Here is a 16,909-nt window from a genome sequence, read left to right as displayed (position 1 = left end):
TATCTCTACGTTCATTCCTGTGTTGTTTTCATGTTTTTTGCGCGTCCTTGTGGTTGAAGAACAAAAAAATGAGAAGAAAAGAAACCCACGTCACCTCATCATATTTGCAATGTGTCTAGGATGAGAAACAAACTTTTTATTTTTCTTGGCCTTACAGAAATGATTTTTTTACCTATTTACCTATCAGAGCAATGCAAAAGGTTAATTGGATATTTAATCAGCTACATGCTCTATCAGCAGTCAAAGGTCAGGCCAGGATATCAGTGATGACGTCATCAAGGTATAACGAGTCAAGATAAAACTTCACTTGGCGAAATAGACGCATTATCATATGGGATCTAATCAGTACCCTGTACAAATTGCAAAATTATCTGCGCGGAATTTGGGAGCAATTCGCTTCGCGCAGGTTTATAACCTTGTGGTTTGGTGTAAGAATGGGAAGGTCAAACACCGACAGATCTGCGGCCCAGATATCACAGGTCAATGAGGGGTCAATCTGGTCATTGGCGAGAAACAAACAAGAGTTTATTATCTGTTTTTTGTTTTGGGGTTTTTTTGCGTTATACGGTATAACATCAGCAATAGGTGACAGTGCAAGGGCTCAGTGAATATCGACATAAGACTTGACACCTGAAATTACATCGACAGAGAATTCACAGGAAGATAAAGAAATTGACACCCTCGATTTCGACACAAATTATTGCTGCTGTCGACTTTCACTTATTTGTCTCGTGGTCACATAGTTGACGTCTATCCTACATCGTTTGAAAAAATTGATACCTAAATCAATTCCCTGCACTGCAGTACCATGAAGGTAGAAAAAATCTAGGGTTTAGGCTTAGGGTTTGGGTTCCTTTCTCGGACCTCCATCACCGGTCTCGTAGTGATGGAGCTCAGGCGACAACATATTAACCCGCTGGAGTGCTGTAAGTTTTCCCACCAAATTTTAGTGCAACATTTTACTAGTTTTTATGAATTTTTCAGTAATTTTTTGATAATTTTGGACCAAAAGGGCTTCACATTTCATTGGCTACAGTTTTTCATCAAAATTTTGGCAAAAATCTGAAAAAATTGACTGGGATACATTTTATAAAGGTGACAAAAATTGACTTTGGCACTCAAAGGGTTAAGGTGGAATGCGCCCCAGCGACCGAGAAATATTCGGAGTCTCAAACTTTTTCATATCCTAATTTTGGTTTACCACTTTTGGGGTCTCATTTGAAGTTCACAAACTAACTAAAGTCTACACCTTTTTGTGAAAATCGAAAATTTAACTTTTCCTAATAGACTTAACGCAGGGATGGCGGCCTGAATAGCAGGGGAGCTATGGCCATCATACGTACCTGCAATTACTCAATCAACCTCAAAATTATGTCCAAACAAGGCCGTTTCATCTTTTGAGAAGTCACAGTCAACTTTAGGGATTTTATCATTGTTGACATTTTCGCTCCCAATGAGGGAAAGGATCATGATGAATTTGCGCAGGAGCTTCTTCAAATTCTTTCATCCTTGGAAATCAAACGTGATTTAAGAAATCATCATAGCTGGGAATTTAAACTACACGTAAACATTGAGCTAGGACAGGTCTGTAACAGGTAGCCCTGCCTGGAAAACAAGCCAGGTATAGTGTTAAATATTTGACATAACTTGATAGATATCTGGCTACTCAGTGTGCAATCCATAAACGGTCAGATTCTCATGGCACAGAAACAATCCTGTTTTCGCACAAAGTCGCCTTGATTACTTCCAGTTGATTTGTGACCCACTGCAGCAAGACATTGCTTCAACTTAATTTTTTCCTCTCAGTTGTAACATGACCCTTGACCCAGCAACTTCCCATTCAGGCCATCCTACGGGAAGCTAAACACTAGTCTGCCGCTGGATGGCGTTTATCCTAATGAGGTCAGTTGGAAAGAACACATATTTACGGAATTATTGGCTGTGACAATAGTCTTAATTTTTCACAAGGGAGGTTTATGCAGAAGTTGGGACTTTTATAGCAATGTATATGCACCCAAAACTGACCTCAATTACGATATATCAGAACACGACTATTTTCAGAATCCCAATATTCCGAAACTCTCACCACTTGAGAGACCGTTACGAGGCGGAACTTATCATAAACGAGGCACACTATGTCCACACTACTATGCATTGCCTAAAATTGAAACCAATGACAAATGACCGTCCGAATTCTACCTCGTAATACTGTATGAAGATATTATGCAGTATCATGTCAATTAATTGCTAATTTGCATTCGCATTTTGGCCAGCAATCGATGCACCAGTAGTTGAGTCTGCCAACTATGGGGTTTGCAAATGGCAGACTTTCCCATTCGCAGCGGCAATGTGTTACACCAAACATATCAAAAACAGGCGCCATATTTCACTCGTAAATACAGATGCCAAGACAGGATCAAAGTGCCTTGCCAAGCGGCTAGAACAAGTCTTCCCTCACGTAATCATTTGCCAACAAAGTGCCTGTGTGGAAGGTGAGACATAGGATACTACGTCAGACTGATCCAGGAAATGAATTCTGACAAAAATGATTCACCAGGAATTTGAAAAAGCCTTTGCCCCTAGAATGCTATTACATCGTGAAATTCTCAACATCTTTGGCTTTGGACCCATATTGAAATTAACTCTCTCTCTCTCTCTCTCTCTCTCTCTCTCTCTCTCTCTCTCTCTCTCTCTCTCTCTCTCTCTCTCTCTCTCTCTCTCTCTTTTCCATATACAAGCGGCCATTTTAGCAGCTTTCCTTGTTTCTACAATATTGTTACTTTCTTAACGGAAACGACGCTGACGTTTAAGATGCTGATGTCATCAGAATATGACATTTACGCTTCAAACGCCCAGCTATTTCATTTGTACTTGGCCAGATAAAAGGCTTCTGCGAAGAGCAGATAGGGCGAACTCGGAAATCGAATGGGCCAAGTTACAAACAAAACCACAAAGGCACGTATCCACTTTTGTGGATGTGTTTATCCACATGTATTAGTAGTACAGCAATAACATTGCGTTTTCAGCCTTAGTTTTTTGCTTAACTCTTAACAAAGTCAATTTTTGAAATATACTCTAGTAATTCTTTTCCAAATAAAATATGATGCCTATTTGGTCCAAAATTATCAAGAAAAGTACAGAAAAATTTTCAAAAACTGGTAAAATGTTGTACTAAAATTTTGATGGGAAAAATACGGCACTCAAAGGGCTAAGTCAGAGTGCGACGTGTTATTCCGCAGTAGGCCTATATTTAACGCGCGTAAACACCTGACTTGTGTGTATACAGAACTTAGTACACATCAGCCTTGAGTATACCCGTACATGCGGTAAAGCCGTTCCAATCATGCACCATGTGTTGCAAAAAAGACATATATTTCTCTAAATTTTTGCTGTGTGACATTTGTCGCCTGCAAGCTGTCACAAAATAAACACTCCAACAACACATCACATTCGTAATGTTCCCGAGCAGAATATTTGTGTTCCACTGGATGACGACCGCTAAAGCGTGAAATGTTGGTCTTTCATATTATGGGATACAGTTGTGAGTATCGCTCTGTATTGCTCAGTATCACCAAATGAAATTTATCTTCCATGCTATTGTATTTTTTTATTGCTATCATAAGTTTATATTTTTCCATTGTTCAATATGAGGCGTCTCTGTCAGTCGCACTAGTATCAGAATGTAGACATTTTCATATCATGCGAGATGTTGTATACACAATACAACATGCAATGTCGTTTATTGACAACTGAATTGCAGTCCGAGCTAAAATGAAAACAGAGCTAGAGCCTGGGGTAAAACAGAAAGAAATACCAATTTTAGGTCAGAAAACGATCAACTTCATTAAGTGAAAATGTTCTAGTAAGTGGAATGCTGTAATTGTTCACGGTGAACACCTAGCTGCACCTTATGGCCAAAATAGTGTAGTCAGACTATAAGTGAGCGCGGCATGGCAACAATAAATCACATAATGGCGGAGGCACCGTGGGACAGTGGTTAGGGGATGAGGAGTTCGAGACCCGGTAGGTCCAGAGTAACGGACTCACTGTCAGAAGATGGTGAGTTCGAGACTCCAGCACGGTGTTGTGCCCTTGAGCAAGGCATTTTACTCTTCATTGCTCCGTTGGGGAGTAAACCGTTATGTAAACCTCATCCTGTGATTAGGCGTTCGCCTGCTGGATGATGGATAAATAAAAAAATGCTGCTTCCATATCAGTCAAATTATGGTTGTCCATGCTTCAGAAATGAAAAAACAACTGAGGATTGTTTTTAATATTCGACTTTATTTCGCCTAGTTTATAAACAACGTTAGTTCATAGTTACCTTATTTGTAGACCAGGTGAAATATCTTGAAACGAAAAGACTCCTTTATGTTATAGTTTCTAAGTTTTACATATTCTATTTGCATAATGGAGCAGATCTAGAGTAACTTTAATTTTCATAATGACCGTTCTAACATTTGAGATATTCTATACGGCAGGTTGCAACCAGGTATAGTCTGAGAGTGCATTTACAACATCTCTTGGGGTGAGATTTTTCGGGGGGGGGGAGCTTGAAAAATGTGATCGTGATGGTACAGAGCGGGAACTTGAAAATAGTCTGACTGGAAGGGGAACTTGAAAAAGCGCCGCTGATTGGAAGTATCACGACGGACCAACGCTAAACAAACGCTGCAATTTCTTGTACACAAAACTTGAAAATCAGGTATTTTCTCACACCAACAAAGCTTACAACAAATCACACAAAACTATTCCAGCCACTTTGTTGTGTCAAGATCACTGTGTTTATACTACTCTTCAACGAGTTACGTTCTCTTGACACAGCAAAGTGGCTGCGGCAGTTCAACGCGATTTGAGCCAACCTTTATGGGTGTGTGGGAGTGCCTGATTTCGGTATAAATGTATGTATACAAGAAATAACTGTCTGAGCTATAAACATTTACGTTGAATTTTTTGTGGCATTACTTTTTGCTCACATGAATTGAAAAAAGGTGCATCCCCGCACCCATAAAGGTTATCACAAATCATACAAAACTGTTCCAGTCCCATTGTTGTGTCAAGAGAACGTTACCAGTTCAAGAGCAGTACAAACATATACAGTGCTCTAGCTCTTGATAACAATGGCACCCTCGTCCAGCGCAGAATGTTTGGGAATTAATGTTGACTGTCTGCACATAATCATTTGTAGTGTTCTCCAGAAGAGACTTGAAACCAACGGTGTGTGTTAAGTTGCCACACTGATTAGTACCTGTTTGTTCTGACAGACTTAATGGGACTCCCTTTCCATGCAACCATCCACAATAAAAGGCAGAGTATTAAAGTTCTATAGGTAGAAAAATGATGTGCATATTGACTGGCTGTGAGGTAATGTATAAACTTATCGCTTCCTTGGGCCTGAGTCACTCAAAAACAATTCTCCAATATGGCTTAAGAAATGTATGTGTTTTTGTGTTTGTTTGTTTGTTTGTTTGTTTGTTTTCTGTTACGGTGAGACTTGCAGTGACAGGCCAAAGGCCAATAAAACGCTATATTGTCCGACTCAAACACAATCAGTTAATCTTATTTACTTGATATTCTAGCGTGTTCATTTTTAGCCAGTCGCAGGCCAATAACCCAGCCATCAATTACAGTTTGCCGGCTACACTTTAGGGCTGTCTCACCTACTGTAAATTAATTAGCCTTAATGTCTTGTCTGGTAGAATATAGCCCCATTGGACGTGAGTCACCCCCAAACAATTCTCTGATATGGTTCCCAAGAAGTATATGTGGTTTTCTTGTGTGAGACTCACAGCTACAGGCCAAAGGCGAATAAGATGTTATATACAGTCTGATCCAAAAATAACCAGTGAATATATTTACTTGACACTCTAGCGTGCTCATTTTAGCAGGCTGCAGGCCAAATTGACAAGCTGTCCATTAAATTTTCGCCGGCTTCACTACAGGGCTGTCTCAATTACTGTAAATTACTTAACTGTAGTGTCTTGTCCAGAATATAACTTATGTTTTCAGGGTCTATAACCTCTATACTACAGTCAGACTGCGCATGGATCAAAGGAAGAAAGTTTTCTTGGTTCTATGGAGTGAAGTATTTGACGATGTTTTATGTTGAGTCTCCTATATTTATATACCTGCAGCCCCTTTTGTAATTCTGATATTCAGTTAATCATCATATGATCTGTATCTCTGTGGCCATATTCGTTATCATATGCAAACGAAGTTGTCTTTCGCAGGTTTCAAGGTATACGAATACAAAAAATTGCTTCAAAATATGGTACATTTTCAAACATTTCTTCACTCATCCCCCTTCTTGCGAACCTTCCCCATCTTCACGCTGCAAACTGGTCGTCTTTTTGTCTCCCTTCGCCTCCTATTATATTAATATTTCGGAGAACTCTGCAATTAAACGCCATTCTTGTTACAGTTTGTGGACACAAGCATCATGTAAATTTCTCTATTGGTGAGGTTAAGGTAGAACGCACCTCGGGGACAGACATTCAGACTCTCAAACTTTTACAATTCTCTTCTGATATACCACATGGGGGGGGGGGGTTCATTTTAAAGCTCTTGGTGAAAGAAAACTTTTCACCGGCTTAGTTTTTCGAAATTCGAAAATTTTTATTTTTCTCCATAGAGTTAACACAGGGATGGCGGCCATTTTGAATTTCTAATATCGGTAAATCTTGGGTAATTTGTTTCTCTAGTATCAAAATTTGCACGGTGACCCCCTATTTTTATTCTTGATTTTGAAAGAGAATGATTGAACGATTCCTTGAGGAAAGTTAGAGCAAAAGTTTTAAGTCTTTCACATTCGAGGTGCATACTACCTTAAGTCACCTAGTTTCCATACTTTCCAGTGAACATTTTTACTTTTTCCCACGAGAAAAGGTGAGATATATTTTGTCTTGTGCAAAAAAAATGAAACGTCCAGCCACCATCGCCTCTTGGGACTGAATATACAATTATATGTAGGATGTTGGATTGCTTGAGTTGTGTAATGATCATTCCCGAGCAATGTCGTTGAATGACCTTGTAATGGTACTCCAATCAAGTCGTACACAAATTGAGGGAAACAGTAATAAGTTGGTAATCTAGCGATATTGACATCGAAGTGGAAGTTAATGAGTTTGGATTAACAACTGTTTGATCAGCTGTGACGTGATGCCCCTGTTTGATTGACTTCCCATCTCACAATTGCACCAACAGTTTGCCTGTCATCACTTTTCTATTTTATGTGATTTAGAGGACCATAAACGCCATATACACACAGTATACGAAATACTTCAAACATCAAAGCTCCATCGACCGTAACATTGACGTATTTTCCGGTATGTTTGTTCCGTCTATACCAACACTTCCTTGTTCTACTTCCAAAATATCGTCAAGGGACCCGGTATTCAATTTGTAAATGTAGCCTGTGTGACGTAAATCGTCATTGTTGACATCACAATTAGAGTCCAGGCTTGGATTCATTTTCCAACAGAAGAACAAGAAAATTAGGTTTTATGAAAATATGATTACCGGTTACTGATGTTGCCCCTTTAAATTGAACTTCGTGTCTAAATGAAAATAAGATGACAGATTAGGTGAATCAATTCTGTCCTCGCAAAGAAGTCTCTCCTCCGTTATCGGTTGTGATTAGCAATTCTGGAAATGGACGAATGCAAATGTAGACATTTCGATTATGAAATACTTTCTTTCAAAAAGTCTTTGCTCTTTCTAGACTGTCGATAATGCCTCATACCTTTTTCGCTTAAAATACCGGTGTAGCCAGTGTAGCCAGTGTAGCCGGTGCTGTGGAATAGGACGAATTATTCATTTCCAACAGCAGCCAGGAACCGACAGCTCGAGGGCACAGTTACCTGTTGGCTGCAGGCCCGCTCTGCTCCTACGCGTCCTATAGACGTGTATATATACACTTTTGGTTTGACGTGTATATACACACGTCTAAGGGAGCATTCGTTTTTTACGGGGACGGGGATAGGGGTGTGTGGAAATCAGGAGGGCTGACTTTTACAAAATAGTTTTTCAGGGGGATCAATAATCATTTGGGCGACAATCATCTTTTACGTACGCAACCAACTATCGCAACTATAAGAAGGCAAGAAGTGGCCACAAACTATTAACAATTCCCCCAAACAAAACAAACTATATCTGTACATTTATGTATGTTTGATAATTTATGCAAATGTCTTTGCTTGTCGTGGGGGGGGGGGTAAAAAGTACATGTGTGTATAGAAATTTGAATTTTGGATTCCATCAAAAATGTTAATTTACTATACATGGGAAAACTATGAATATTTTTCCAATATAAAACTAGCAATATCAGTGCATTTATAGATATTTGATAATTGATATAAATGTCGATAAGAATAGCGTGGTTACAAATGCATATGTGTGTAAGAAATCTGATTTTGGAATTTCACCGAAATGTTTATTCACAATATTTTGTAATCTATGAGGAAACTATGATTTTTTTCCGATATGAGACTAGTTAAATCGGTGTATATATAGACGCTTGATTATTGCTATTAATGTACTTGATTAGACTAGGGTGGTTATAGGTGTATGTTTGTGCAAAAAATTTGATTTAGGAATTTCACAGAAATACAGTATAGTCTATGAGGAAACTATGAATATTTTTTTGCAATACAAGACGAGCTAAATGAATGCTTTTATAAATGTTGACAATTGATATGCATGTACGTGATTAGAATAGGATGTTTGAAGGAGCAGATGTGAACAACAAGTATGTTATTGGAATTTCAAGCAAAAATATAAACTCAATGCGCATGGTAATCTGGGAGTAAACCATAAACAACTATTCCCGTACAAAACTTGCTATATCCGTGTATTTATATGTAACATGTTTCTGTACAATAATTTTGCTCTCTGTAAAATAACAAGCCAAAACTATACATGACGAACATGATTGGAACTAATTTGGGATAATTGACTCTTTCATTTGCTCACATTCATCAAAAGTGGTAGGTGCCATATAGCTGAAAGTAGAGATATTAATAACTCATAAAAATAAGGAAATTGCAAAACGGAAAAGTAGATGAGTTTACATTTGCTGATTAAAACATATCCAATTATTCCAAATTAGTTCAGATCGTGTTGATTGTAAACATTACAGCTATTGCCCCTATCTATATATTAAAGTGCAGGCGGTTGACAGAATTATTGTGGCATTTGAGTTCTGTTATTGTAACATGGGGTCTCTTATTCATTAAAGTGTCATGTTAAGGTAGAACGCGCCTCGGGGACAGATATTCAGACTCTCAAATTTGTACCATTCTTTTCTAATCTACCACTTGTGGGGGCTCATTTTGAAGCTCTCGGGGAAAGAAAACCTTTCACCGTCTTAGTTTTTCAAAAATCTGACATTTAAATTTTTGCCCATAGAGTTAACACAGGGATGGCGGTCTTTTAAATTTCAAATATCTCAAAATATCGGGCAATTTGTTTTGCTAGTTTCGAACCTTACACGGTTACCCCCGATTTTTTTTTAATGATTTGGTAAGAGAATGATTGAAAGTTTCATTTAGGAAAGTTTGAGCAAAAGTTTAAGGCTTTTACTTTCGAGGCGCATACTACCTTAAATAATGTGATATTATTTGTAAAGTTAGAGGTTAAAGTATTCTTTGAAAGTTCAAAGGTCAAATGAGAAATTATATGTCAGTTAAGATGTTAATGATACGGTCGGTGACACGCAGGGGCAGGGTCACTGTTTTTTGCGCATGAAAATTGTGACGAGTCACTCTTTTTCTTGCAACACTGTTGGAGGGTCACAATTTTTCACAATTTTTCAAATTTCAGAAATTTAATTTGGATAGAGGGGGACGCTTTTTGCATTTAATTTCTGCCTGAAGTTCTACCGACCCCCCCCCCCCCGTAAAAAACGAATGCTCCCTAAGGGCCACGTACGCGCAGAGCGGAAGCTTGCAGCCAACGAGTGACCATGCTCGGAGGGACTTTGTGTCTATACTCTTGTGTTCAGAATTATGCATGTCTGTTCGTCTGTTCGTCTGATTTTGTCTGTTTCTGCTCCAAAAAATCAGATCCAGCGAAACATTCAAGCTGCACGGATTAGCAAAGGCTACAACGGCAAAGCTCTTACCGACAGACTTGGCTCTGCCCTTCTCGCTTGCTACCAGCATTTGCGCTCAACTAATGCCCTACTCAGACTAAACAGTTATCACAGTAATGTCGAGGAGTTCAAAACTTAGCGGTAGCAAATTTAGTTGACATGGCTGACCGAACTACCACTACGTGCAATCGTTGAAACCACTCACTAAATTATCGTTGAGCAAGAAAGATCATGTTGATCAGCTGCTTAAATTATTATTTCCTTCTCATTCTTGTTTTGTCTGTCTGTCTGTCTGTCTACCTGTCTGTTGGTACTTTTTTCAAGTTAGCCTGTCGATCTATCTGCCAATCTGTTGGTTGGTTTTTGTGTTCTATGGTTTCCGGTACGATATGAACAGTGTACTCTGTCAGTCTTAATGAGACAATAGCCGTAACTTTTGATGATATTTTCATCATTTTTTTCTGAATCAAATATGTTTTCTCAGTCTCTCCAAGTATGTGGAAATTCAAAATATAGGCCTCCGTCGCAAAGACAATAAATAAACGTAAATTATGCTGTGGTCTTTTTGACGAATGAATTCTACCAATGACTAAACTCCTATTGTCAAAGAAACATCGAACGTTACATACATACAGGCTGGGCTAACAAGTCGAACACATTTCCGTATAATTCTTGGGGGAGACAGTCTCAATAAAGTCCTGGAAAATATATTAGAAGTCAGAGCTTTAAACTCCGGACAAGCAGCAAGACAGGCGGACACACTAAGAGCCTGATGTATTGATGGGTAGCTGGATGGATGGATGGATGGATGAATGGATGGATGGACGGACGGTAGGAAGAAAGATTCAATTGTCAATTAATTTGCTAAGAGGCGGGCGAATGAAGCGATAGAACGAAATGAGATTATTAAACTAACTTTAAAATGTTAAACTTCAGACAGACTTAAAAACTAAATGCAGTGTGCGTTGCTCAAATGGTCACAGATAAACCACCGTGTGAAATCTAGGCCAATGGAACAGATGTTATCACTCAAGTCAGATTACAGTCTAGTGTAAACCGAAAATGCGCACTGGAATCAATATGTTTTAATTGTACTTTCACAACGACAGTCAACGAGTTCAGAATTTGTTTGCTATTGCGTGCAGAACGTGACATTGGCATGTGGCGTTTGAACATATTAAAAATTTGTCCAGACAAAACGTTTGGTCAAACATGTCTGAATAATCGCGTTGATAACCTCCAAACGATGTATCTATCTACGGTTTAGTCTACATGTCCTTCCATCCTGCAATCCATTCGCCCATCTACAATACACACATACATACAGACAGACAGACAGATAGACAGACAGACAGACAGACGGACAACGGAGCGAGCGTTCGTGCGTACGTAACATACATACATACATACATACATACATACATACATACATACATACATACATACATACATACATACATACATACATAACATGATAGAGGATAACTGATTTTTGACATCCAGTATCTTTATTAACACGGTAATGTATTGCATCAGACTTGATCGCCTTTTATCCTTCCGAAATTAATTTTGATAAAGAGAAGATATGTTTTTGATTTACGACCTTTGCCGAAGGCGACGGAGTTATTTATTGTCCCCTTAGATCACCGGGTAATTCACTCCCATTAGCAGTAGTATCTGATCGTGATATAAGTGCCGGTCGATAGATTGCGAGACAGAGGGGTGGTTGCGGAGTTTTTGGACCAGCTGCATGTCTACGTTCTAGTTTGTGTGTTTACGATTTCCGCGACAGTGACACACACGTTCCTATAGGCAAAGAGACCGTCAGTCCGAAAGCAGCAGCCAGTCCGCTCCAGTCTTCCATTTGCGCCAGCACCTGAGTGGGTAAATATTCTGTATCGATTGGTTTGTTATTCCACAGTCAGGACTTGATTGTGCGGAGTTCAAAGTCTAATCTTCGGCCACGATTTCTTCCCGAAGTTGATCAGTTTGAAATTTAGACACTGTGCGTACCATTGCCTATATTTTTCTTCACGCACGGACAACCAAATGGGTTTTTAATTCGCGTGGGACTTTTTACGTCACGCTCAAGACAACAGAGGCTAAAATGAACGACAGCGCTGGCAGCCCTTTCGACACCAACAAGTGTATCGCCGATCTCAGAGAGCGGAACGTCACTCCGATATTGGCAGTCTACGGCCACGAGGAAATGCTCATTGACTCGAGGAAGGTTCTCCTCACTCGTATTATCCCAGCCACGGTGACATGTCCGTTCGGAATTCTATTGAACTGCTTGTATCTTTACGTGGTTGTAAGGGTGCGGTCGATGCATACCTTAACAAATATGTACCTGTCGAACCAGGCAGTTGTTGACTGTATGTTCCTTGTACTCTATTGCCTGCAGGCGGTCGGGGAGCCAATATCATCTGACATAATTCACGACAAAACCTACCTAGGGGCAGCTGGATGCCTTCTGGTGAACATATTATTGGACGTTTTCCTGTTCGTGTCGGAGTTCAACATCGTGCTGGTCACCTTCGAGAGGTACATGGCCATTTGTCGGCCGTTCACTGCGGACCGAATCAGTTCAAAATCGAGGACCAGAAAGCTAATTATATTGACATGGGTGGTTGGACTGGCGTTTTCCACACCAATGGTGTACTTCTACACAGATTGGACCTCAGTGTGTGTTATATGGCAAGGCCCGGCCAACGCGACTGCCAACCTACCGCTCTCATATTCTAACTGTTGGCGGCACTTAACGAAAGTTACAGAAGGCGTTCTCTTCACTTTTCCGCCTCTGATCGCGTTCTCCTTGGCGCTGACAACTATTTTCGTTTTGAACGCCCTGACTTTTCGGGAGCTGCGCCGAGGGACGAAACATTACAGACCCAACACCCATGACTCGAAAATGAGGCTGTTCCAACAACGGCAAATCGTCGTCATGCTGGCGGTCACAGCCGCTGTGTTTTTCTTCTGCCTGTTCCCCTACCACCTTGATCTATTGATCGCTTTCCTCAACTCAGTGCCCGGTCGGCAGCCGATTGTCATGCCGAAAAGCTGGCAGGAGTTGGTGCGCTGGCTGCCCCTAGTCAGCGCTTCGACAAACCCCATCATATACGGCATCCTGAACAAGCAGTGCCGAAACGCGTTCCGGTCCGCCATGCTGTGTCGGTCGCGCCTACACTCGGGAAGAGACCACAGCACGTACAGGCTAACCTCGACTTCAACCGCATCACGGAAAGGATCTGATATATATGAGAGGGCGGTAAATGATATAACATCGAAATAACTTTTTGCCAACTTTTTTAGTAGTCCTACAGACCTGTGACGAGTACAACTCTATCATTACAAGTTATCCACAGCTGCACATGGATAAATTCTACCAGGTGATAGAACTCATACAAGTGCACCTATCCGGCGTTCGTTGACTTTAAAAATATTTGTGTCCTGAGTTTAACCATTGACAAACACGATATATGTATACACAGGAATTCGCGAGTGCAGATGACGTCCGCATAGCGCGGTTACTGTGTTCGTGAAAGAGATCCGCCGACAGTGAAATGTGTGTGTATCTTTGTGTATGTACATTAATATTTGCCCTGAGCTACTTCAGTGTGACGCTTGACATCTTTCGTTTGTGTGACAAAAAAACGCTATTACCTGAAAGATCGTCTTTGTCAAAGATTGTGGAATTAAGGACTTATGGATGTAACATTAACATTTTACGTCAGTGCATGTCTTTATAGCATCGGAGCTTTGTGCAATTAGGCTAGAACAGGTCAAAACCGGCCTAGGGCGTCTGTTGTACTGAGAAAAGTTGAAAAAAACTTCTTGTAATATAATGAAAGTATATCTGTATGTTTCATGTATACTATATTTGTAATTCTTGTTTCTTGGTGGGCATGCGACTTGTGTGTTAAGATATTCCTGCCTGTGTATGAAGGGGTCATTTCGTGTCTCACAGTTTGTAATGACATGTTTGTAGATTTACGATGGTCATTAGCTCTGCAAAGAGCATGTTTCTTTATCGGCCAGTAACTTGATGCCTTTATCAAAACACGCCATCGACGCGCGCTTAATTTGTTTTGATGTTATGTGGTGAGATAAGCAACGATTGAGCAGGATAATTGAGCGCATGCGCGATGAAACACCATAGCGATAACCAGTCTCCCACTGACAAAAGTATAACGCGTATTATATAGTTTGGTGACCGCAGAAATTTTACGATACCATAACCATGGTTGCATTCACAAACATCTCCGGGTGGCGTTAATATTTACCGCACGATATATTTATTTACATATTTATTTATTTTATTAGTTGTTTGTGTGTTTGTTTATTCATTCATGTATTCATTCGTTCATAATTTATTTGTTTGTTTATTGTTTTGTTTAGTCACAAATTTCCTTCTTTATGTGATATTATTTCTTTATTTATATAATATTTTTATCCTTTTATTCATGAAAATACATCGATTATTTATGTGTTTATTTGTTCATTTCATTATTTGTTTATCGTTGTTGGTGTGGTTACTTCATTGAATTGACTCAATAACGAAGGTTTCCTTGCTGCTGTCTGTACAAATACAATTTCAAACACTACTGCATGTCAATTAATGGAATGTGAGAATCATTATCATCAATCACTCCGAGCTAATAATTCTGAAGTATCATCCTTAAGCGTTCAATCACATTTACAGCGTGATGACGTAATAAACTTCAATGAGCAGAGTAAATATAGGCATATATTTCTCATTGTCTCCTAGAGTTTTGTAATAAGTTAAACCAATACTGTGTCACAGGCCATAGGAAAAGAACACATTCAAAATCAGTTCTACATAGATAGGAAAGTACTGTGTTGCTATCACGTTTATGTAATCGTCTCTCCCTTGTTAGCCCTCTTGAGGATCTTGTTGTATCTGTAACTCGTGATAATATTTTCACGTTTTGTTTCGTTTTTCTACAAAAACAAATATGCTGAGATGCACAGGATAATTATATAAGTCTTGCTGACACAAAGTCCTGTGAAAGAGAAAGTGTGCATAGTGACAAATGATCCTAGCTCGATCTATATTTCAGACGTCAAAAATGATGTTGGAAATTATACATACGATACATACTATGTTCACAAGTTCTATACTTGGCACATGATTTTAGGGGTCGAACAGGAAACGGCATTGTACTTTCTGACTGGCAAAACAAATTGAAAAATACATCACATGTTGCGTATGGATCTAAAATTCACTGAAGTAGACAGACATTAAGAATAGTTGTGAATACTTGGACCATGCGAAATTGCTTTTGACATCTACTTGACAAGGTCATTTGACGATGGCGGTTTAATTTGATGATGCTATAACGGATGCTAACACGAAAGTCTGCATCCAATTAAAGCAACACCAATGTTGGAGGACGACATTCAGTTTCGGATCAGCTCCGGAAATTTCACTCTACCCACTGCCATATCTCTCCCATGCCATCCTGGTGTTTGTGAGTGCAACTTTTCGAGAGCGCGACTCGATGTGAACGTGCAGCGCATGCGCGGTCTCAGGTCTGCAACGATATTAGCAATCCTGACGCGGCAGTCCTGAGCAATTTCGTTTGGTAATTAGATAGTTTCACTAAATTATCCGTTCACTGTGACTCGGGATTTGTGCGCGAAGACTAAACAATCGCGAACTTATCGTAGCAATGAGAGTGTGTGACAGTTGTAACGAATAATTTGCACATGAACATAATAAAATTACATCAATATCAATCAGATGCTATTCTAAGAATATTTTTATGAGCTTTTAATCTGTAAAGTGCACGTAGTTTGTTGCTGTTGTTGTTGTTTTCCTTGCAAGTGCTGTCTCATTGTGTTATTTTTCTCGTTCTATGTTCAATGAACTGGTTTTCGAAATGAATCATATAATAACGAAAGGATTATCACGACTTTTATCGATCGAGGGAAACGCGAGCTTAGTCAATAGCTTGCCTCTACCGATTTTCATGTTTTATTTTATTCTGATCATCTTAAGGTAGAACGCGCCTCGGGCACAGATATTCGGTCTCTAAAACTTTGACAATTCATTTCTGATATACTACTTGTGGGGGTTCATTTTAAAGCTCTTGGAGTAAGAACACTTTTCACCGGCTTAGTTTTTCGAAATTCGAAAATTTTATTTTTCTCCATGGAGTTAACACAGGTGAGGGATGGCGGCCATTTTGAATTTTACATATCAGTAAACCTTGACTTATTTGTTTTTTTCTAGTACCGAAATTTGCATGGCGACCCTCCCCCCATTTTTATTCTTGATTTTAGGGCTGAAAGATTCCTTAAGAAAAGTTTGAGCAAAAGTTAAAAAAGACTGTCACTCTTGAGGCGAATACTGCCTTAATACTGCCTGCCAACATGCGTAAAATAAATAATAACACTGTGTGATTTTTCGGTTTTGCCGATAGAGTGCATGTTTTGTTTCGTCTTGTATTCGCTATTTTACTTTGACAAGATGACGTAAAACATTGTATTTCTCTGTCGGTGATTGAGCGATGAAAGCAAGAAAATATATATTTGAAAATGTGGCAGGAGAGAGAGACATTCTAATTGTTGAGTTTCACTTTAATTGTTCTTTCTCGAATCAATCTTCACTGCCTTTTAATTCATATGCATTATATCCAACCATCGTCACCCGTTGTTATAGCAAATAAATTAGAGTCATGATCGACACACCACAGGGGAAGAAGGTCAAAGGTCAAATGAGATGTCTACTAATAACTTTCCTGGGCAACTTTATACATCCATGACACAGTTGCATCAGAGAAAATGTAATTGTAA

The 16,909-nt window shown here is 39.4% G+C and overlaps 1 protein-coding gene across 1 annotated transcript; it reads left to right on the top strand.

The window, feature by feature from the left end:
• The first annotated feature begins 12,197 nt into the window (after positions 1 to 12,197).
• On the top strand, positions 12,198 to 13,382 carry LOC139149292 (thyrotropin-releasing hormone receptor-like). The gene has a single exon (XM_070720953.1). The coding sequence runs from the start codon at positions 12,198 to 12,200 to the stop codon at positions 13,380 to 13,382; it is 1,185 nt and encodes a 394-aa protein (XP_070577054.1).
• The last annotated feature ends 3,527 nt before the right edge of the window (positions 13,383 to 16,909 follow it).

The sequence above is a fragment of the Ptychodera flava genome, chromosome 2 (genome assembly GCF_041260155.1).
Source record: "Ptychodera flava strain L36383 chromosome 2, AS_Pfla_20210202, whole genome shotgun sequence".
NCBI classification, from domain to species: domain Eukaryota; kingdom Metazoa; phylum Hemichordata; class Enteropneusta; family Ptychoderidae; genus Ptychodera; species Ptychodera flava.
This window is presented reverse-complemented; position numbering and strand designations above follow the sequence as displayed.

What these genes read in the sequence shown, in the direction of transcription:
- LOC139149292 (XM_070720953.1), top strand. Translation starts at nt 12,198, where the DNA reads ATGAACGACAGCGCTGGCAGCCCTTTCGACACCAACAAGTGTATCGCC.